General features: G+C 42.3%; 2 protein-coding genes across 4 annotated transcripts in view; both read right to left on the bottom strand.

Annotated features, from left to right (window-relative positions):
* Positions 1–4,417, bottom strand: part of daam1b (dishevelled associated activator of morphogenesis 1b) — a 55,342-nt gene extending 50,925 nt beyond the window's left edge. For both annotated transcript variants that reach the window (XM_084083066.1, XM_084083069.1), the window contains exon 1: positions 4,279–4,417. The gene's annotated coding sequence lies outside the window, so the exon portion shown is untranslated. The remainder of the gene's footprint in view (positions 1–4,278) is intronic.
* A 3,709-nt stretch (positions 4,418–8,126) lies between these two features.
* The window catches only part of ppp1r13bb (protein phosphatase 1, regulatory subunit 13Bb), a 39,276-nt gene continuing 24,651 nt past the window's right edge, over positions 8,127–22,751 (bottom strand). Inside the window, exons 7-18 of one of the 2 annotated variants that reach the window (XM_084083303.1) lie at positions 22,312–22,486; positions 21,678–21,877; positions 21,075–21,239; positions 20,002–20,194; positions 15,924–16,051; positions 15,156–15,609; positions 14,038–14,825; positions 13,753–13,890; positions 13,493–13,626; positions 13,189–13,355; positions 12,814–13,013; positions 8,127–11,918 (exon numbers count right to left, since the gene is read on the bottom strand). In XM_084083303.1, coding sequence (XP_083939429.1) covers positions 11,877–11,918; positions 12,814–13,013; positions 13,189–13,355; positions 13,493–13,626; positions 13,753–13,890; positions 14,038–14,825; positions 15,156–15,609; positions 15,924–16,051; positions 20,002–20,194; positions 21,075–21,239; positions 21,678–21,877; positions 22,312–22,486 — 2,784 coding nt within the window. In that variant the 3' untranslated portion in view covers positions 8,127–11,876. The remainder of the gene's footprint in view (positions 11,919–12,813; positions 13,014–13,188; positions 13,356–13,492; positions 13,627–13,752; positions 13,891–14,037; positions 14,826–15,155; positions 15,610–15,923; positions 16,052–20,001; positions 20,195–21,074; positions 21,240–21,677; positions 21,878–22,311; positions 22,487–22,751) is intronic. The other variant, XM_084083304.1, reaches the window with a different exon arrangement.

Below are 22,751 nucleotides of genomic sequence, written 5' to 3'. Positions count from 1 at the left end.
TTCCAAGAACAAAATATTATTTTTTACCTTATGATCATTACAACATAATAATACATTGGAACACTATATCTTCAAAACTAATCATGTTGGGGGGGTTTTCAACTCACAATTAGAAGTTTATAGTCATATGATGTTCAAATTAAGGTGAGTGTTTCTAATCAACTTTTAGGTGAAAACTGTGACAAGCACCAGAGATTGGCTACAAAATAACAATCCTCAATGTTTGGGGTTGGGTGTGGTCAACAATGGCTAGTTAATCCCAGCTGTCCCAGCAGTGAGGACAAGCGCAAAGCAAGGCCAGACTGGGGGCTGGGCGTGGCAAGGCAGGGGATCCATGGTGACAGAGGCTGGAGAAAGGATGCTAAATGAAGCCTTTGTCTGGCCCAAGTGAAGCACACCGCACAAAGAATAGCACATTCAAACAGTCATACAGGCCTATTGTTGTGGTCAGCCAACATTGTGCACTGCAGGTCCAGTGGTTTGGACAACTAGATAATCAAGAGGATACTTAGTCAAACTTGTTTGAAGCTACAGCCAGAGAAATTGAACCTCAATTTTAGTACAAGAATGAACAATGAGGATACTTATTGGACATTTACAGTATATACTTATGGCCTTAAACCACTGAAGTGAAAATATTGTGCCAGTGACTTAAGTGAAAATATCATCAAAATGACAGTACCGTACTAGTACATTTGTTGTTTGGTAGCAATTCCATGATTACACAAAGGCCTTTGTGTTGATAAAGCCATGCACACAAAGTTTATTCTTTGTCATTTCAATGGACTTTCTTTTGATTTGTTGACCGTCAAGTGTTACAGCTCTCAACATTCTAAAACACCTGACCAGGTGCCAGGATTTAATTCTCCAGTGCATGTGACATGCATGTTAAAATGAATATGCGATCCCTGATAGCCTGACAATGTTCTAATGACTGTGGGAATTCATATAACTTCAACTATAAGACTAAATGCTTCTTCAGGGACATCCCGGTTGGGCAGGGTGAACCTGCCCAACACCGTGGTCCAGCATTGAGGGGCAAACCCAATTCCTCCGTGGTGCCTCCGGCTTGGCCAGGCACTCCAACGAACACAACTGGCAAGTGTCTGGTGACTCCATGTGTATCGTAGGAGACATGTGGTCGTCACGTCACCCACGAAAACAATTCAACGCACTCCTCCTATTTTGATGCTGAGCCAAACTGCAAGGCCCCTAACCCTACCTCCCCGGAACAACAGTAGGGGTTAGCAATAACAGGGACTATACACATAAGGGGAATTGACAACAAAAATATCTAATTTAGTAAATTACTAAATTGGGGAATAAAATTCAATATTAGACAACAAAAACAATTGCTTCAGCAAGGTGATTGCAGCCATTGGACGATTCCTGATAAAATAAAACTATGTCTGTAAAACAAAAGAGTGTACCACTGCTATCACAACTTGGCATTATTTATACCCCTTAAAAACGTATTCATATCGGATAGAGAAAAAAAGAGCCAATGCACAAATTAAAAAGTGGGGATGGGCATTTTCCAATGCCATTAATGAATCCTGATTTAACACCTGCCACTGAACACATTAATGCCAATTCAATATATATATATATGGACATCTGGTGGTGTTGGGCTCAGCAGTATTGAGTCTACTCCTAAATGACATCCGCCAATGAAAAAATAATTAGGTTATACCTCCTCTACTGCGTTTACTCTTTCACTCTGTAGTCCTTAATATGGGCCAACCAGGGAGTCCGGTGCCACCATTTACATTGCCAGTATTGTGAAATCCAACACTCAGTTCATTAGCCCAATTCCCAATGGGAGCAGTAGAAAGGTTTATGTGTATGCTAGAGAGAGACACAGAGAGAGGCTCACAGAGAGAACCAGGTACATAAAAATGTCTGCCTCCCGGTGAAAAGCAACCAGCGTTTCTCAACAGGCCACAATGATGCTGACGTCTGGATTATCACACTTTGTTATGTGAGACAGGTAATTAAAAGCATGCACATCATCCTTATCCACCTGGTACATTGTGTTGTGTAATGGCCTCAGTTACCTGGCTGCCACAACACACAACTGCTGATGGTGGTGGAGACACCTGAAAAATAATTTCTTCACGCTGACAAAAGGAGGCCGTACATACAGGAAACAGAAGCACCTGGACACACGTGCAGCCAAGTATGACGCGCAGTAATCACCTGCAACGCACACCTTCTCTGAAAACAAGATGCATGATTCAAATGCCAGGACTTGTCACAGCTGATACATAACGAGCAGACTGTCTCCTCCAAGCATAGTCAAGGGCGAGGGCTAAATAACATCATAAGGTGAGGCTGCTCTCTTCCTCCTACAGTATGTTTACAGTGAAAACATCGTCTCAAACTCCCACACTGAGTTAAGCCCTCTCACAAGGGCATAAAACCCTCAGTATTAATTTAACTTGGAGAGAGTACAAATGTACACTCGGGAGTTACAAATGGGATAGATTAACACTGCGGATTGTATTGTGCGGCTCATTACAAGCACATGCATGTTGTTCCTCAATGCTTTTAGACCACTTTAAGTCCCGGGAATGCAAGACATTTCTGATACACACCATACTGGATTTAAGCCTTACAACAAGAATTACTTTACTGTCAGTTGTAGGACCTGAGTGACCTGTACATCCAATGGCTTTCAAAGCCGAATAGTTACCATTTTTCAACAAGGTGGTGCAAGTGAGTATTGTAATAAGTTAGCTTGGGTGGTGTGTGTCATACTAACCTAACCCTAAAAGTTTCAGAGGAACAGGTCCCTTTCACAATGACAATAATGTGGCTTATGACTCTCTAAGGGCCAGACATAATGCTGAGATGCGATTATTACTGACTTATACCTCAGCCATGCATGGTACCAGCCACCATAGATATCATCGTTGTCAATTAAAATATAATAAATTCACTTCCTCCCCACTTTCCTCATTTAAAAAAATCTGCTTAAAACATATTTTCAATATGTATTTGTGTGTGTGTGCTTGTTCTCACTTGTCAACCAATTTACTTTTGGGGGAGCTTCACCTGTTTTGTTATGTTTCCTTTTATGCATCTTTTGTATGTGTGAATGGGCTTATTTGTAAAAAAAAAAAGAAAAAAATGCATGTGCAACAAATTAAATAAAATTACACAAACTGTTCATCAAATGCAAATCAATGGGCATCACTACATTTAAAATTAGCACTGCAATCTTTAAACCAAACTTGAATATGTAAAAGTTTGTATCTGAAAAAAAAGAAAGAAAGTTGAACTTGACATAGCCTACACGCCTAGTACACACGACTGGAACTCAACGTTAGGTCTGGGGACCACCAAGGGTGTGTAACAATGAATGTACAAATGTTTTTTTTCCATTTATACACTCACAGTTAAATTAACATTTACAGCTTCATATCATATCAACTTCCATTATTTATTCGGCATTTGAGCCACGGACCACCATTTGATGAGATTTAGACTCTCAGACCCAAAACTTAGAATATTGTGTTATTATTGGATAAGATTTTGTCAAAACAACAATTCTTCTACATTCTCTAATTGTGGAGACTTCTTGCAAATTAAGTAATGCAGATGTTTAACAATAATTGAACTATTTGAGAGCGTAAACTTTTTACGCTCTCAAGAGTTAAAGATCTAATAAGGGTCCATTTGGTTACCAACTCTCCATCATTTTAGCTGGGGACCACCTGGAACCCCCTCAAGGACCACTGGTGGTCCCCGGACCACTGGTTGAGAACCACTGTAATAAAGTATTCAATCAATCACTCAACCGTCCCAACAGCACACCACCATCCATCCCCATGCACAGCAGTGAGGAACATAACACCCTGCCTCTGCTCTGCATGCATGTCATTGAGGAGGATCTGGGTTGTATCAGCTGAACGGTTCCCGTGGGAGCGGGTCGGTCAGCTTGCAGGCAGCAAGAGTTTGACAAACACCACTTTTTGCAAAACAGAATGCAAATGCAGACATTTAAAGCACCTGGTCGGGTCCACGGGCTTTGACTACAACATACTTCGTAGGGAATAATAAAGTGTAAAAACCATCACGCGTCGTCGGTAAACTTTGAAAAATGTGGCCCGTTGGACAAATGGTGTCACCGTCAGAAAGACCGACCGTACCGTCCCGCACGAACCAACAACACAATGAAACATTTCACGGGGCAAAGTTCTGCGCACAGACATAATAATGACTCACGTTGTGTTTGGTTGGGTTAGTTAAATCAATGAGAGCTTTCTTTCTTACCTCGTCGTAACGCCGCTCATGTTTCTAAGTAAAAGTTTCCACAAGTTCATCAGGTACGTCGCCGCCGAACAAAAACATTAAAAAAAACAATGTGAGCCACGGAGATGATTCACCCTGTAGGAGAGCTTGTTGGTCCGGGATACAGGCGGTGTTGCCAGATCTTGTGAGAAAAATAAGCACAAAAGAAGCGACTCTGGGCTACTTGAGCACTTTAAACATGTATGCAAGCCTCACAATGCGACGCGTTGTGAGCTTCTAGATCTGCTATTCTCAAATAAATGTAGTCACTTGCAGACATTTTAGTCACTTGCAGACATTAGTCACTTGCAGACATTTCATTGGCATGAAATTATGAAAATGGGTTAAACAACATTACATTACACAGCAAGCCCAAAATGAGCAACTACACATTAGAAACAAGCAGCCCAACAACAAACTGCAACCCGCGCAACTAACCAATATTTACAAGAAACTTTACAGAAAAACAAGCCCATAGTTGCTTATAATAAGCGGACATGGCAACACTGCATACAGGGGACGACTGTGACATCATCCTCTGCTTACTTACACCAGGCCCACCCACTGCGCATGCGTCGCACTTTGTTAACCTATAAGCCAGATTTGTACTTCGTCGCATGGCGGTGTGTTGCGCGCCGAAAATACACACCGAGACGCGACGCGTTGTGAGCTTGTAGGCAGTGGTGGGAAAACTAACGTATTCAAAATGTTTACTTAAGTAAAAGTATCAATACTGCAATGTAGAAATACTCTGTTTCAAGTAAGTCCGGAATTCAAATTTTGCTTGAGTAAAAGTACAAAAGTATTGGCATAAAAATGTATTTACCAAAAGTAGAAAGATTCATTATGCAGAACGTCCCCACGTTTCAAATGTAGTAACATCTTTTGGAAGTAGCAGAACTAAAGCTCACAATGCCTGGAATTATAGGACACAGTTGTGAGCTTGTAGATCGGCTATTTTGAAATGGCGAGTGGGTAGGCCTAATGTATGTTTTGTAATAATAATCTAAATCTACAAAGTAACTAGTAACTCAAGTTTTCAAATAGTTGTAGTGGAGTAAAAATATAAAATGTATATTATTTGCCTCTGAAATATAGTGTCCAACGACAACAAATAACCGATCTTTCATGGGCTTTTTAATCCTATTTAGTTGACCTTGTATTCAAACTGTACTTTCATTTGCTTTTTTTCTGCAAACTTCTAAATAAAGTATTCAATCAATCAACCATCTGAAAGGGACGCATTGTGATCTGCCTATTTTTGTCTTTGAAAATCTGTCCAAAATAGGGGCGCCAAAGTTGAAAGTGGTTAATCCAGTGTCTTCTAGGCTGCCCCCCTCACCCCTATAATATGTGTTTGTTCATAATGGCCATAAGCTAAACAGCTAAGAAAGAATTCGACACAGTATGTGGTTTACAGTCACTGTTTAAGGTTCTATGACTAATCTGAGATCTGCAGGCTACCAGGATTCTTTTAAGCCCTACTTTGATTTATGTCCCCAATTCCAGGAGAGAGCACTGACCTGACCACATACCTGACATTTCTAAAGTCATTTCATTAGCAGTGTGTTTCAAGTCTTTTAGTCGTTTAAAGCAGGGGTCTTCAACAGGGGGTCCTCAGAGTTACTACAGGGGGTCCGCCAAGTCTTTGTGTGATGTGATGTGATTTTTTTTTTTACCTTAACCACTTGAACCCTAGAGTCCCTTTTCTGAGGAGAACTTTAGCCAAAAAATAGCCGATCTACAAGCTCACAACGCCTCGCGCTGCAGGCGTTGTGAACTTGTAGATCGGCTATTTTTTGGCAAAGAGGTGTTTGGTGTAGAGGGAAATAAAGAGCAGACCAAGTAAACAAAAAAAGTTCAATCTGAAACACAATTGTATACAATATAGAGGGGGTCCCTGCTTCACCTCTCTCTCAGCTAGGGGGTCATTGGCCTGAAAACGTTGAAGACCCCTGGTGTAAAGCAACAGCATTTCAAAGCTTTCACCCCAAGTCCCAAGCCATACATTATACTCAATTGTCAGTGGTGATAGCAGTGTCATTAAGCAGATATGGGTGCATGTGTAGCCTACTCTGCTCCATTTCGGTCTTTAATTCAGCAGGAACTCTTTTGCAGGGCCATTGGCCTGATTGACACACATATACAGGGCTAGAAGGAGCTAAATGAAACAAGATGAGTGAAATCACTGCAGCCTCCTAAATGTCAGCAAAACTGAACTGCTGACTACAGAGAACAGGGGCAGACCGGCAGAGCAGGCAGACACATCTCCACATCAATGCACTGAGGAAAGAAACATTGTCTTTGAAGATAATTCTGGTCCAAGTTTGCATCAAATTCTGTGCAACAAGCATGAATTTGACAAGTCATGTCACAGATCCAGATGTGTTAATTTATCCATTTGTGACTGAGAGTGTGTAGGCTACAAATGTAACCAAATGGACACTGGGTCCATTTGGTTACATTTGTAGCCTATAAACACAGAGGATTTTAATCTGTGTACTTTTGTTTTGCCACGCAGCAGCCCTCCCCATGTGTTTGTTATAGTATTCAAAGTCGCAGTACCAAGTTACTTTTAAGAGGGCACACCGACGCTATAAGAAAGAGGCCCTAGCTGTTTCAGTCTCTACCCCACAACATGTCAGTGCACCTTTCTGATGTACAGTGAAGAACATTCTTACCAGATGTAGTTATCACTGCCTGATATGGAAACCGTTAAGAGTAGACAGCCCTTTTTGTGCAGGAGTTCTTGAACTTATCCAGCCCGTGACTCAAAACGTGGAATTTAGTCTCAAACTGGGACACAGATTCTGAAAATATTATTGCTGATACCATGGGCGACCCATGAGACACAAGCCTATGACCCATTTTTGCTCATAGCTCACTGTAAAACAAATTAAGAAAAAGGAAAAACAGATTTACACTTATTCATCAGTGACACCATAGTCCCAACCCAGACATCAAATCAGATTTCAAAAACATGATAGTGTTTGTTTAGAAAAACAACAGCAACACACTTCAACGATCCAATGACTGAATTAACTCTTGATGGAAGTTTGGCTTTTAAAGGGTTCGGATTGATACTTACATCAACAAGGATTAAAATATCTTTAGATAACAAACAAACATGGTGCAACTTCTGATGCTGAATATAACAAACAAACATGGTGCAACTTCAGATGCTGAATATTTCGACCAAAAGCAGATGTTGATTTGGACTGCCACCTTGTGGCATTGATGCTGTATCCCCATTCAGCAACACAAATGCACCACTTTCAACCTGGAATCTCTATTTTGGTACATAGATAGGATATTTTAGCTGCATGACACTATCACACTATGATAAAAAGGTCATCATAAGACATCATAATTTGTACTATGACCTCTTTGTTGCTTTTTCACTTGTTTCAGAGCTTGATTAATGTTGTTCATTTGTTTTATATTGGGTAGAAGAACTTTACCCTTCCTCAATCACAACTGCACAATTTGAGCTGTCGGATAAAAAATAAAAAATAATTGAGTTAAATTGCAAAGTTCCCAGATGTACACATTTACCATTGCCCTACCGCTCCTCACAAAATTCTGTCAAAAGGTGAGCCGTTGCTTGCCTCAAACCTGTTCCTCTAAAAAGTTAATCTTTGCTTAATTAAGTTTGCAAACAGGGAAAGGCAATGATTTGTTTATTTGCATATAATGCAAAGTCAAACCCCATTAAACAAGAAAACCTACTGTGTTCAAATTTCGCCTTTGATTTGTTGCTGAAATGCTGAGCGCTGTCGAATGACACTATGGCAATGATATATCACAGCGATGAACATTTGTCATGCCAGAGCTTTTTATTGTTCACATTTACAGAATTGGATGTGTCAGTACAGCGTTCATACAGAAAGCCCACTTGTCCAAACAGCAAACGATCACATAAACATATTTCATATCTCCTCACACTATGTACAGGCTTAAGTCAGGATCAAGCTTGGGCCACTTGCACACTTAAGCCTAATTTATACTTCGTCGTATGGCCATGTCGCTCTTTTGGGGCGAGCAACACAATCGTATGACTTGGTATAAATTAGGTTTTATCATCATACTCAACCGCTCTAGACTGAGAACTAAATAATGGCCTTGGAGAGGTTGAATGGTCTAACAGATATACATTTATCAGAGAGAATAGTGTTATTGGAATGGCTTCATACCTCAAGGGGGCTAAGGAAAAGAAACTTGCAAATTCAGGATTGTCTGATGCTAAATCTTAAGTATGAATTTGAACCACTTCTCCATTCCAGACACAATGACCTACTCTTCAAGTACCGATAAATGTATATGCCCATGACTGATATACTTAAAACTGGGAGTTAAATTAATGTGTTTGGTTCAAATGAAGGATGTCTGTTGAGAGGACAATGGAAATACTACTTTGGTGGTAGGAGAGTAAGTAACCCCATGTTGGACCCAGGACCAGTGAGGTATTTGAATTTCAACTCGCTTCTCCACAGGAGTGACAAGTGGGGTTTATCAGGGTCAACTCAAAATGTTCATATATTGTCAGACATTTGAACCTATATAACCTAGCAGCAAGAAGGCAAAAAGGGTTCATAAAAAAGGGGGAATATTAAAATTGAGCGAGTCCAAGTTTGCTCACATAAGTTCTGTAGTGAATGGTATTTTGATATGGTTTGAAATGCTAACACTTAGTGAGAACCAACATTTTGATTCCATTAATTGTTTGCAATTCATCTGTTCCAACAGATTCTGACAAATGAAATCAACATTGTGTTGTACAATAACAAAGTGAATCACAAGATACCAAAACAGAATCTCCAAGTTATTTGAGATAAGTCTACATTGACAAAAACAAAAGTAGGAAATGAAAGGATTGGGAGTGGACTGCTCATGGATCCTATTAGATTCTATAGCTGAATTAGCAACAGTCTTTAATTTGCTCTTTGGAACTAAGAATTCTGAATGCACTGGTGATCAAGCTTAACCTGTTCAAATGCTCCCCAAATCTTCATTGAAATACTCAAAGTAAAAGCGCTTGTGGCCTAGAATACGTGTAACAGATGTGCTAACAATGTATTTAACGTATTTGGCAACCGATTTTTGGTAAAGCATGATACTGTTTGCCATCCAACACCATGACAATACATTTTGGCAACTGCAGCATATGGCCTGTTCATTGCAGGGAACAAAAAAAGCAAAAATATAACCTCCATCTATCTGTTTGCTCAAACACAGCAATTTCTTACAAAACAAACAAGGAAATAGTGCCCAAGCAACTTAGATTTCAAAATCTCATGTAACCAGTTATGTATTCTTGTTTGAACCCTCGCTTAAATCAATAAGCTGTTAAGTTTCAATTACATCCCTGCCAGCATTGCCGTGTGCCATTACGTCCACAAGCCCAGTTTAAACATTACACAGAATAAGCAAACATACTCTGCAACTGTGTTCATGAAAGAAATTCAACCTGTTTTCATCTTTGCGTGCTAGACTGGAGCAAAAAACTATTTAGATTAACTGGACTGGCACAAAGAGCAGAGAAATGTTATTTAGCCATGAAGTTAATTACTGAAGATAAATAATATTTTCTGTTTTGCCTCCCTAAAGCCATTTCATTTTCTATGAGGATATCCAACTTTTTTATTGCGACTATATTCAGACGGCGGCCATTTTGCTTTTCCTTCATACCCAGCCAAGTAAAGAATTCATCCCTGGCCGAGTCATATCAAAGAAGACTATAAAAATGGTGCCTCGCCTGCTTGGCACTCAGCATCCAAGGGTTGGATTGGGGATAAGTCCCTGTGACATACTAGTGTCCAGGGGATGTACTTTACATCAAGCCGACTTGCACTACGGATATTGGCTCCTGACCTATGGGTCACATAGCTTGGGAATAGGGATGTAACAATTAATCGTTTTTTAATACTACCAGCAATTTAAAACGTCACGATTATATAACCGTAGACTCTGCAACACAGAATGTAATAAAAAAAAAGTACACAGAGTGTTTCAAAATGCTCTCAGCTTTAACTAAGGCTAAAAAAAAGAAGTAGTTAAACTGAGTTTTTTAGATTAAGGTAAAAAAAAAAAGGGATTTTATTGTACAGTTTCCTTTCTTGAATAACACATTCTAAACTGTTGTTTAGTAGTTTTTTGTTAACCTGTGTTCATGTTGTGTGCTTTGTTTTCTACAGGAACTTCTCTCAAGCAAAGCTCCTCAACAACCACTGGTAACATGATAAAATAATGTGAATGAAACTGTAAGGTGAGGCCTCTCTAACCGGTCCGGAGGTCATCTGGAGGTTACTCCTCCAGTAATTGGTTAGCCAGGAGGTAACCTCTCCCTCCGTTATACTATAATGGAATCAATAAAGCAAAATTTTTACAATTCAAAAATACTATATCTTAAATAGTAAAATCAACCAAATTCAAAACTGCAAGTCCAATGTAAATTGATCTTGAATTAAATTTAAAATTTAAAATAACAAAAAAATACTACATTTCAGATAGTATAGACAATACTATATTTTATATAGTAAAATCAACCAAATTCATTACTGCAAGTCCAATTTATCTTGAATTAAAAAATGTTGTGGGTAAATACAATAAACCCTCAAATCTATAAATGCTAATGTGACTTTATACATCCATACCATTGGAGGATACAATTATGCATAATCATGAAACTTCAAAATCTAGAATCGTTACATCCCTTTTGTGATCTGTTGGTTCCCCATTCCCAAGGCTATTTATTACAGGGGGTCGGAACAGTATAAAGTAAGAGCAAAATGGCTGCTGTCTGAATATGGTCAATTAATCAGAACTGTAGCATTCCCTTTTTAACAAGGTGACTAATTCAATAACATGTTCAAGAAAAGTGAGAAGAAATGATAAAATAGCTGAAATATTGGACCAAATCTTACCAGATCAGAAAATTATAATACTGTTGAGAACTTTCCTGACAAAAAATAAAAAATAAATATATTGTGTGCAAAACACACTCAATAGCTTGTTTTCCTCAGTGACCAATCCAGTGACTTGCCACTGATACCGATATGCACAGTTATTATGTAGTGTGAACCAATGTCATTATAGAATTCATAATATACCATTGGCCCTGCCATAGCAGGAAATGCTGATTAAACTGCAGTCCAGCTGGCCAAAGAAACGCCATCACTAGTAGCCAGGAACAGTGTTTTTCTTCAATGAGATAAATGAGTCTTGATACAGAATCGACACTGAACTGCAACAAAAATCAAATCGCAACAATGAATTAGGAGTGGGTTGGTGGTCTTTCAAGGTAAAAATGGAGTGGTAAGAGGGCTTTTCGCATTTGCAGCGCTTGTGTTTATGACTGAGTGTTTCTTGGTGAATGCATGAAGGTAATGTGTTAAAGTTCATGGCTGCCCTAGGCTTCATGGTCAGGAAGATGGGAGAAGCAAAAGGCAGGGGGGCGGCAGGGTGGGGGATATGGCCACAGGGAAAAGACGGAGCACCAGGCTCCTTTGTTCTCTGCTCTTGCTTCTGTTGTTGTTCTCTGCTCTTGCTTCTGTTGTTGTTAACTGACGGACAATGGAGTACTACGCCAGAGAGCGCTGTCGAGGCTTTATCCTGGGATACAGCTGTAAGGGGTTGAGCGAGGGAGAAGATAAACAGCGATTTAACATAATAACACAGATTTTTACTTGTGACTCAAGATGAACTCTTCAGGTTTCAAACTAAGGTACCAGCAGTTTGCAACCTCTACATAACTAAGGTACGAGCCGTTTGCAAACTCAACATGAGTAATTTAGGATTTAGTTTTTTTTTACACTGTCACTTAATATCTTACGTTTTCTTTGCATCAAAAGGCTCTATATAGGATGTTAGTGGTATTTTTCCTATGTGTGATTCAAACCTGGGTCTCCCAAGAGGGAAAACAAACATCCGCTCATGCAAAGGAGAGATATTAGGCTTATAGCCTTAATTAAGGTAGAGCTACTCTGCAAAATTCACCCCAATTTGACCTCCACCACCAAGAAACCTGATCCTAGACAAGCCCCCAATGTAACCACCTGGAAATTAACCTGCCGCATGGGAAAACCCCAACATCTAAAGCTCCTTGGCCAAGGGATATTAGCCTTCTGGGTGCATTTCGCCATTCCGACATGTCGCCTTTCCGACGTTAACGAACCCTATACCTAACCCTAACCGCACGCGGAAGCCACTAGTCGGAGTGGCGAGATGTCGGAATGGAAGGAGCACCCCAGCCTTCTGGTCTATAGGTAGTTCTACTCTACAAATGCATTGTTTGAGTGGTTCTCAAACCTTTTAATTTCAAGGACACCCATAACTCTGAGTGTGTACAATTTGTACACTCTCATAGTTACAAACCTGTAAGGTTCCATTTGGAAACCCCCAACGAACCCTGAGGGTCATCGGAATACATTTTTGAGAACCAATGGTGTACGGTAATGAATGGAAACGGTGTGAATATGTGACATTTGTGTGTGTGTGTGTGTGTGTATATTTTGTTACCCCAAGCAGGTTGCGGGGTACATAGCCTTCCTTGTCTTCCAGACGCGCCCACCACCACTCTGTTTCACTGTCGTCCTGTCGCCGTAGGATAGTGATGGCGTCGCCCTCACTGAAAGACAACTCGTCTGGACTCTGACCTTCATACACCCACAGGGCATACACCCCACCCTTGTTCATCACACCCAGCTTCTCCTGAACACCTGGATAATAGCAATAAGAAATTATTAAAAAACATATTAAAACCAAATGTCATGTTTGAATTATTCCTCCATTCATATACTTTCAAATTGATCTAAAATACTGTCATGTATCTCACTGTAAAGGTATCTGTCAGAAACCAAATTAGTGCAGAAGTGTAATAGGCAGGACACTCACCGTATAGGAACTGGGAACACTGGATATATCCCTCCTCCATCTCCTCGCATTTATCTGCAGCAGTCTCCACGTCACTGATAGTACTGGCAAAGATCGCTGCCCCGGACTCGACCAGCAACTTACAGAGATGCACACTGTTGCATGAGGCTGCGCAATGAAGCGGTGTCCTGTTCACACACAAACGCAAAGATGCACAAAATAGTGTAAATAAAATATTATGCAAGAAAAGCACTGCAGTTGTACTGAATCATATTGGTGACACAACCCTTCAAGTACAAGTACAAGGGAGAGAGCCGGGGCTCACCATCCGTCGCTGTCCGCCGCGTTGACATTCACACCAAAATCCAACAGGAACTTGACTATGTGGTGATGTCCTGCACACACAGCATTGTGCAGGGGCGTGATGCCCTCGTCATTGGGAGTGCTAGGGTTCTCCACCTGGAGAGAGAAAGAATCGCATGGAAGGTGAGCGCCTCTAGTTCAGGCAATTATTTTCAAAATACGAAATAAATATGAGTATACACAGACATGCACTAACACACGCACATATACATGCACACACACCTCATAGATGATCCTTTGGACAAGGTCAAACTCTCCCTCTAAAGAGGCATCAAGCAGGAGAGCCAAGGGGTTGAACTTCACCCGAAGGCCGTGTCCGGTGCGTTCCGAGTCAGGCTTCTTTAAGTTTGTACGCTTCTCCTGTATCAAAATGGAGATAAGAAAAGATGGCTGTGATTTGTGATTTTATTTTGCTGTTGGAAAATAAAGTACATTTTTAATGTATCCAAAGATCCTTGGTTTAGCTTAGCTAAGGTGTGCATGCAATCCATAACGTGTTTCTCTCACCAGGGGCTGTGAAGGTGCCATGCCGCTCTCCTCTGGCGTGCTGACCTCTGGCACGGGGCTGGGGAGAGAGGCCTCACAGCTCCCCAAGTTGTTGTTGTTGTCATCATCCTCTGACTCCTCTGGCACATCGGGGTTCCCAACCCCCTCTGGTGGCGAGGGTTCCGGCTGGTTGTCATTAGCGTCAGTAGGCAGAGGCTCGGAGGCCGCCTCCTCTTCCCCTGGGGGAGGCAGAAGCACCGTTTCAGAGGGGAGGTTGCCGTTGTCCGTGTCAGCCACAGAGTCACCCCCCATGTAACCAGGAGGGTTGGCCGGCTGGTAAAACGGTGTTCCATTACCTCCGCCGCCACTTCCTCCGCCTCCTCCTCCACTGACTCCATTTCCCTCTATGCCCCCTGCCAGTGTGTTGAATCTCTGGTACAGCAGCTTCTGGATGTTGGGTCCGGCAGGCCCCTCTGGCTCTGTGATGGAGCTGCGCTTCTTGAGGGGCCGGGGAGCATTGGACAGCTTTTTGCGGAGCACCTCCAGGTCTGCATCGCTTTGATAGCGTAATGGGGAGTGCACCATTGGTGTCAGCTTGGTGGGACTCAGGGGTCGTGGGATGTTCTCCACGCTGGGAGGGTGTGCCGACGGCTCCAGAGGGTGGAAGCCCTCCAGGTCATCTGCCTCCCCATCCACAGCATCTTCACCACTGGGGTGGCCCAGGAACATGGGGAATGCCCCCACCGTTTGCATGAAAGGCAAGGGCGAAGGGGGCGTAGAGCTGGAGTGGAGAACAGGTTTCCCATACACTATAAAACACAATCAAAACATAATTAATCATAAGAGCATGGCATTAGAACTCAAACGGACAATATATAATTACATTTATGATGCCTACATACAGAATTACCTGGTTGGTACTGCCACAGTACAGTACATAAAGATGATAGCATCTATGAATTACAGACAGTTTTTTGTAATAATTAAGCAACAGAACACGAGAGGGAATATGTTATTAAAAATAACATCACCAATATGATGACCAAGACAGACTAAGCAGATTATACAAACAGCAATAATAAATTAAGGCACGTAAGTAAATCCTCCCTCTCATGATCTTTCTCTTAAAGTCATCTTACATGATTTGAGTGCAGGTTTGGGCGGCTGGCTCTTTGGCGCTGCCTGTTGGAGGTACATGTGGTAGATGGAGCTGGAGTTCATGGTTGGTGGGCCCTTGCGGGGCGATTGAGGCCGCGAGCCTCTGTCTGGGATGAAGGGCCTCACTGCCACAGCCAAAGGGGGATCCAGTCGCTCGCTCAACCCAGGGGGGAACATGGGTGTGTTGGGCTGGAAGGTAGGGCTTGGGGGCACGGAGATGCGCTGCTGAATCTGCTGGGAAGATGAGCCCGTACTGGTGGCCACACGGGGCCAAGCAGGGGCTGGTGGGTTGGGGAGGGGGCGTGGAGGAGGCGGTGGATCCTTGCGGCGTTCCAGAGAGCTTCCCATGGTTGATGGTGTGAGATGAGAGCCATAGGGAGGGGGCTGTGGCTTGGATATGGCAGGAGAGGAGACTGCCATCTTATTGTCCAGCACCTTAGTTTCAGCAAGAGGATACACAAACATAGAAAACCATCATTAAATTGTTTCTTTACCTACAGAATGGTGACAGCAAAGGTTCCATGGCATCTGGACAAGTCCATGCCATGGCCCATAACAGCTCATCTTAAGCAAATTCTAGTAGCTTTAACCCTGAACCACTGCCAAGGGAAAAGTGTTTCAGGAAACAATATCACTTCTGGGTATTTCCTTTAAAATGACATGGCATTACGCCAGATTGAAAACAAAGACAAAGAGAGAACAATAAGCACTTCTACCGTTTAAAAGGCATAGTTAGAAAGGAGACAAACCTTGTCTGCAGTTGGAGCAACAGGAGATCCTGGAATCTTGCCTTGGGAGTCACTCCCTGGCTCCCTCCTGTCAGGGGGTTTGAGGGACGTGTTGTTCTTGCCAACAGTGGACCAGCCTGTATCGTTAGCTAGGAAGGAAAGAGAATGAGGGACACGATGAGCACACTATAGGGGAACACATGAATTTACAAATGGTGGAGGTAGTATGTAAAGCGGAGGTCTGCTTTAAGAAATAACAGGACAACGGATAAAGCATGGCCATCAGACAGGTGTGAATGGTACTTGGTTTCCTTTCAAGTTATTTTCTTTGCCATGTTAATGAAAAAATAGGATCCCATTTCAAGGAAACCAGCATGTGCATAACATTATTCAAAAATCTATGCCATTTTGACCTACGGCTGTATTGAACAGAGCACTCAGGATTTATTAAAACGTATATTCTATTAACTTAACACCCTTGTAGGACCTTTTCATTTATAAGAATGGCCTCTTGTCATCAATGATGCTGGCGCAAGTTATTGGAGAAACCATTCATCTCAAAATCACATAAGTCTGATTCAAGCACCATCGACCTGCATAACAGGATTCATTGCTAGTACCAGCATGAACATTTTGATGTGCTTTTGATTGACAGGATAAGAACCCTGAATATTCTTTGAGGTTTAACTACAGCGCTGACTAGTGAGGGATTTAACATGCTCATCTCCAATGTACCTGCCTTAACCACTTAATTACTAAATACAGTGCTTTGTTGACCGGGGCCCAACAGGGGTATGTACTTGGTCCCCTCCTTTTTCCCCTCTACACCAAATCTCTTTGCCAAAAAATGGCCAATCTATAAGCTCACAGGCTATTTTCATCGCCGCTGCCTATTTTGTGCCAAATGTTCGCCTATTATGAAATGCCCAGAATAGGGCCCTAGGGTTCATGTGGTTAAAAAAATTATAATAATAAAATATAAATAAATAAGACACAGTAAAGATAGGGGGGAAAGAGGAGAAAAACAAATTGAAAGGAATCAAATTTGATACAATGACGATATTGTTGAGACATAAACATTGTTGAAAGACAGATGAGAGTGAAGTGAATCAAATGATACTTATACAGTGCATGAACACGTCAAATATGCTTTCCATTTGGAATACAAGTGGTGATGTGGTTGTTAAAGGACCATACAGCCATCAATACGTTCCATTGTCCAGTTACAGCATTGAATATAACAGTCAATGCTGAATGATATATTCTATAATTTATAAACCGACAGTTTTCCTGTTAATGTTTTTATTTCTTAGATTTCATGAGTTAACATTTCCCTCATAGTTCTGAACTTACCTGAATCAATCAATGTTAGATAAACATCATTGTGCAATGTGCATTTAAGAAGTCATGGACACTTAAATTTAGTTTGTAGTCAATGTTTTCTCAAGGGACTATTTTCATTTAGACTTCAATCAATATGCATGGTAAATCAATATGCATTAAACATTAAAGTACTTTCAACAAAAATGTAAAGGCACAATAATGTTCATTGCATTGGATTACATTATATATATATATATATTTTTAAATTTTATCCCGCGATTTTTGTAACCCATTTTTTTCACCCGGTGCCAATTTCCTAAGTGATCCTGGGCGCTACACCAGTCCCCCACAGCTTGGGGAGGCCAGGGCCGAGCTCATGCTTCCTTCAGTGCATGAGAGCCAACTGACCTTCTTGCCACCTGACAGGGGGGAGTTTCCCTGGTAGGACGTAGCGCGTGGAAGGAACACGTTATTCCAACCAGTTCCCTTCCCCTCCATCAGGTGCCCCGGCTTTCATGGGGGAGGCGGTATAGTGACCAGGATTACTACATGTTTTTGTGAGGGTATTAACTACCCTGGGAGACACGGGGAGAACATGCAAACTCCACACAGAGTAGGCCCTTTCGCCAACCCCACCTAGGGTATGGGCGCTGTTGACGCGGAGGAGAAGACACGCCCCCAGCGCCCACAGCGTCCCCGGCGGGAATCAAACCCAGGATTATATATCTTAAGAATATATAAACTTTCTGCACGATGGTTTTCATACCGTACTTAAATGTATTGACTCCAATATGGCTTCCTCAGAAATTAAATAAATTACGGAATGCTTTGGAGAACAGTCGTCAGTAATGTGATGAGTTGTAGCCAATGGGCTAAACATGTCAGAAAGACAGTATGGTCCTTTTAAGTGATCATGACTTTAAGCAGCCTGATCGCTGTGAAGATTTGATATGAGGTGTAAAGTTAGGTAGGCTGGGGACATTATGGAATGAGATCAAAGCTCTACAATAATAGTTAGACCAAAGCTCATATTTACTGGATGGCTTTTCATGAACAATGTTTTGGCACTAAACACACTGAACCTTTTCAAAAGTACACACTGTGTCTCATTCGCTCACACACACACACACACACACACACACACACACACACACACACACACACACACACACACACACACACACACACACACACACACACACACACACACACACACACACACACACACAAACACACACACAGGATCAGCAGTGCTTTGTTACTGGATATATTACTTACACAAGGGAATTTACAAGGTTTCCTGCAGGACACTTGATAAATGTTCACAGCCAACCCAGTTTGACGTCATTAGCTGTCCCACAGAGCAAATCATCCAAACATCAACATGCGCTTTTCGCTTGGAAAAACTGGATGCACAATGCAGTGCTCAACAGGGCAGCGGGCAGCTGAATGACATCAAATAGGGCTGCATCCATCTGTTAACTTTTCTTTTTAACAGATGGTCATGTCCTTTATCAATTCCCGTCCTGAAACTCCTTTGGTCAAACTGTGACTGGTGAAGCACACACTGCCTCATTTCTTTATTTGCTGGATGTTCCAAATTCCTGTCAGTGCCCATCCTTGTGCAACTCAAATTCAAAGGCATTATTCAATTATTGCATTTTGAGATCAATATAGCCGATCCAAGTATTTTATTGGATTTGACAGTCGGGATAAAAAGCATCAGCCATACGCTGAAGATCCTGCACGCTAGAGAGACAAGGTTCAGCAACGTGCCATCCCTTTTGCGTTCACGGCCAGTGGTTCTCAAACGTTTTGATTTCAAGGACCCCCAGTTTGGTATGCATTAGGCCACGGATCCCCATTTGATACAATTTTCAATCTCTGGGACAGGACCCCCAATCTACACTGCAAAAATCCTAACTCAGAGAGTGTACGTTTGGTTCCATTTGTACAATCTCGGAGCGACAGACCCTTAACTCCTCAAGGACCCCTGGAGGTTCCCGGACCCCACTTTGAGAACCACTGGTTTTACGCAAACCTGTGCACTCACGGGATGTGCTGTCAGAGCCGGTGGAGGCTACGTGGCCTGGGTGCTGGGAGTCGGGAGGGGGCGGAACCACCGGATCCACAACAATGTCTAAATCAGACACCTTCCATGGGCTGAGAGGCTTTCGCACACCGTCTACCCCAGGCAACGTTGCGCCCCCCGCCCCAAGTTCAACAAAGACGCCACAAAGAGAGACAACATCAGAGACAACGTGACAGGAGAGGGGGGGAAAAAAGAGGGAAAGGAATAACAATATACACCACAAAGGAAGAGAGAGTGAGGTTAGAGCAGGAGGAAAATGAAATGAAGTGTTCAAGTCGAGGCAGAGCAAAAAATTGGAGCCGATAAGTCGAGATAGGAAGGAAACAGATTTACAGTTGACGCCAGAGGGGATTTCACTCACGAGGCATTCATGCAAGATGTGATTATGAGCAAAGATTGCTGAAAAACGATGTATTACAGTAGTACGACTCATATGATACCCCCTACGTCTGGGATTACAATCTAGCCTAGGATCAAGTTGTACCAGAAGCATCTTAGCACCACTTCCCCGACTCAGTAACCATCTCTCAAAAATAAACTGGTTTAGGGCTGCTAAACATTATTAGATTCAAGTTAGTATGACAGCACTCAATTTATCAGTTTGTTGAATTTTCCTTGAAAGTCGGAGCCAAATCTCGGCATATAGACGTTGGTGGACGTACATAAAGCAGAGCTTGGACTAACCTGATTTGGATCTGCCATGGTTGGCCTGCGTATTGACACCTAGTGTCTGAGGCTTGAGAGGGTCAGGTGGCACGGTGTAGCCACTGTCCTGTCGGCCCGGTACAGGGACTTGGATGTAGGGTCCAACAGCAGCTACACGACCCAGAGTTCCAGCAGCTGGCTGGGGAGACGGGGGCCCATTCGCTCTGTTCAGCTAAAGAAGGAGAGAGTAAATGTTTCAAGTGTTAACGTGTATGTATAGTGGTAAACGATTGTCAATATGAATGCGTATCCATGAGAAGAATGTCTTTGTCTAGAAATGAACGGAAAAACAAGCAAAAGTTTGATTTCAAGGTGTATTGTTTTATAGTTCTACTACTAACAATTAACCCGAACTTCCATGGTCTTGTGCAATATCACTTAGAACATTACTTAAATGAATTAAATGAAAAGATAGCGATTTAGAGTTGGAATGAAGTTTGTTCCCATGTGAACTTTAAATTACATTTTCACTATAACGTACTTATTCCAAGCCATCATCCCAGGATGAAAGCAATGAACTTTGACCATAGACTGACGTGATCTGACTTTGATGGATGTAATTTCACTACATATTTAACAACCCTACATACACTGGACAGACGTATAATAAGCAAGGAAGGAATCTACACTAGAAGTGGAAGGAAATGAATGTGAGTGAAATGGGTATGAGTAGGTGTGTTGAGTGAAATGGGTAAGAAATGGGTATGAGTAGGTGTGTGAAATGAGTAAGAAATGGGTATGAGCAGGTGTGTGAAATGGTTAAGAAATGGGTATGAGCAGGTGTGTTAAGTGAAATGGGCAAGCAGGTGGGTCAAGTGAAATGGGTGAGCAGGTGTGTTAAGTGAAATGGGTGAGCAGGTGTGTTGAGTGAAATGGGTGAGCAGGTGTGTTACAGTAAGTGAAATGCATATGAGCAGGTGTGTTAAGTGAAATGGGTGAGCAGGTGTGTTGAGTGAAATGCGTATGAGCAGGTGTGTTAAGTGAAATGCATATGAGCAGGTGTGTTAAGTGAAATGGTTTTGAGCACGTGTGTTGAGCGCTCCTAGCCTTACAGGAAGGTTCTCTTTTTGACGTGCCTCAGCTTTTTTCTTATAGAGGCGATCCCGCAGCTCGCTGATGCGCTTGTCCATGAGCGTCACTTCCATGTTGCGCTTGTTGAGAAGGTCCTTCTGCTGCTGCAGCTTGCTGTTCTGCTCCTGGTTCAGCTTGTTGCGGATCTGAGGGCGACAAGTACATGCAAAAAGGGTAGTAAGTAATCGAATAATTGTTGGTTACAACACTAACACATGCATGCATGCACACACACACACACGCATCACTCGCTCACTATGGGTTTCACAACAACTGATTATTACTAGTTTTCCATAACAGCTGCCGAGTTGTCTTTTACCTATTATGTAACAAAGAGAGAGAAGTTCTAGGTAACAATGAAATTTGTATTTTGAAAAGCAAAGTCATTTAGGTTATTCTAAACACAAGATGAACAAAATAAGTGTCGGCAAGAGTGCTCTGTTTGTATTATTTGTATTCTAAAAAAAACAGAACACACAAAACTCACACAAAAGTCAATAAATACGATATTCTTAAGGCCATCTTCACAAGCATACAATGTAACAGTCGATGAATCGTGCTGTATTCCTTGTGTCACACGGTACCTGCAGCTCCTGGTAAAGTTTGCGTAGCTCCAGGGCAGCAGTGCCGGTGACCTGGCCGCCCAGGGCGGTCTGTAGGCCGTTGAGCTTCCCCCGTCGTAGGTCCTCCAGCTGCAGGCTGAGCTGCTCCACACGCAGCACGGCCGTCTGCAACTCCGACTGCTTCTCCTGAAACAGGCCGCTCACCTGCTCAATCTCTGCCGCTGGATGAGAGCAGGGGGGAAACCAATCAGCTCAGTTCATTCCCAATCCAAGATATGTTGCTTTACATATCATCAGTTCCCCAATCCTATATTCTCAAAAGCCAACATACTTTTTTGTAACGCAGACCATAGAAAATACGATCATGCTGGATCACGTCATGGGATCGTGTAAATGTGTGAGACAATTCTGACATTTTGGACCTGGTTGTCAAAACACGAATAGAAATATTGTGCAATCTTTTTCTTTTAATCTTTGCTGCTGTATCTGTAGAATTTCCCCACAGGGAGATTAATAAAGTGTAATCCTAATCCTTTGCTAATATTGATGATGGGATATTCATGAAGAAATGTACATCTTCAAATAAAATATAATAGTATTATAGTAGTATAATGACCCAGTGCTTTAACTCAACATAACCGCATACAGTACATACACAGGTTGCCATTGATGACTTTGCTGTAGTCCACCTGGCCTCTCATTGCTCGGATCTTCTTCAGCTTGGCTTCCTGGCTCTCAACACGGTCCTTCAGTCTCTGCAGCTTCTCAGTCTCTGAAACAGACTGCTGCTGCCGACGCTCCTGCTGCTTCAGGTAACGCAGACGTTGCTCCTACAGGCAGAGAGTTTGAGGTAAAGAAGAAAGGTAAAACACTAGAGCTTCCAAGTCCCACCGTGGAGACTAGGGGGTTGAATCCTCTGCGGTGCATCCAGATTGGTCAGGCACAACAACGACCTCGATTGGCCCTTTTTGAGCGTGGAAGGCCGGGTGGAGAGCGCAAACTCTTTCACTACACTAGCATCTCCTACTGGTGGGTCGGGGCGCCAATCAAAAGCGCCAACGTGGATTAGACACAAAAGCCGAAGCTTGCTTCCAT

The sequence above is a fragment of the Gymnoscopelus microlampas genome (genome assembly GCF_963454915.1).
Source record: "Gymnoscopelus microlampas genome assembly, chromosome: 16".
NCBI classification, from domain to species: Eukaryota; Metazoa; Chordata; class Actinopteri; order Myctophiformes; family Myctophidae; genus Gymnoscopelus; species Gymnoscopelus microlampas.
This window is presented reverse-complemented; position numbering and strand designations above follow the sequence as displayed.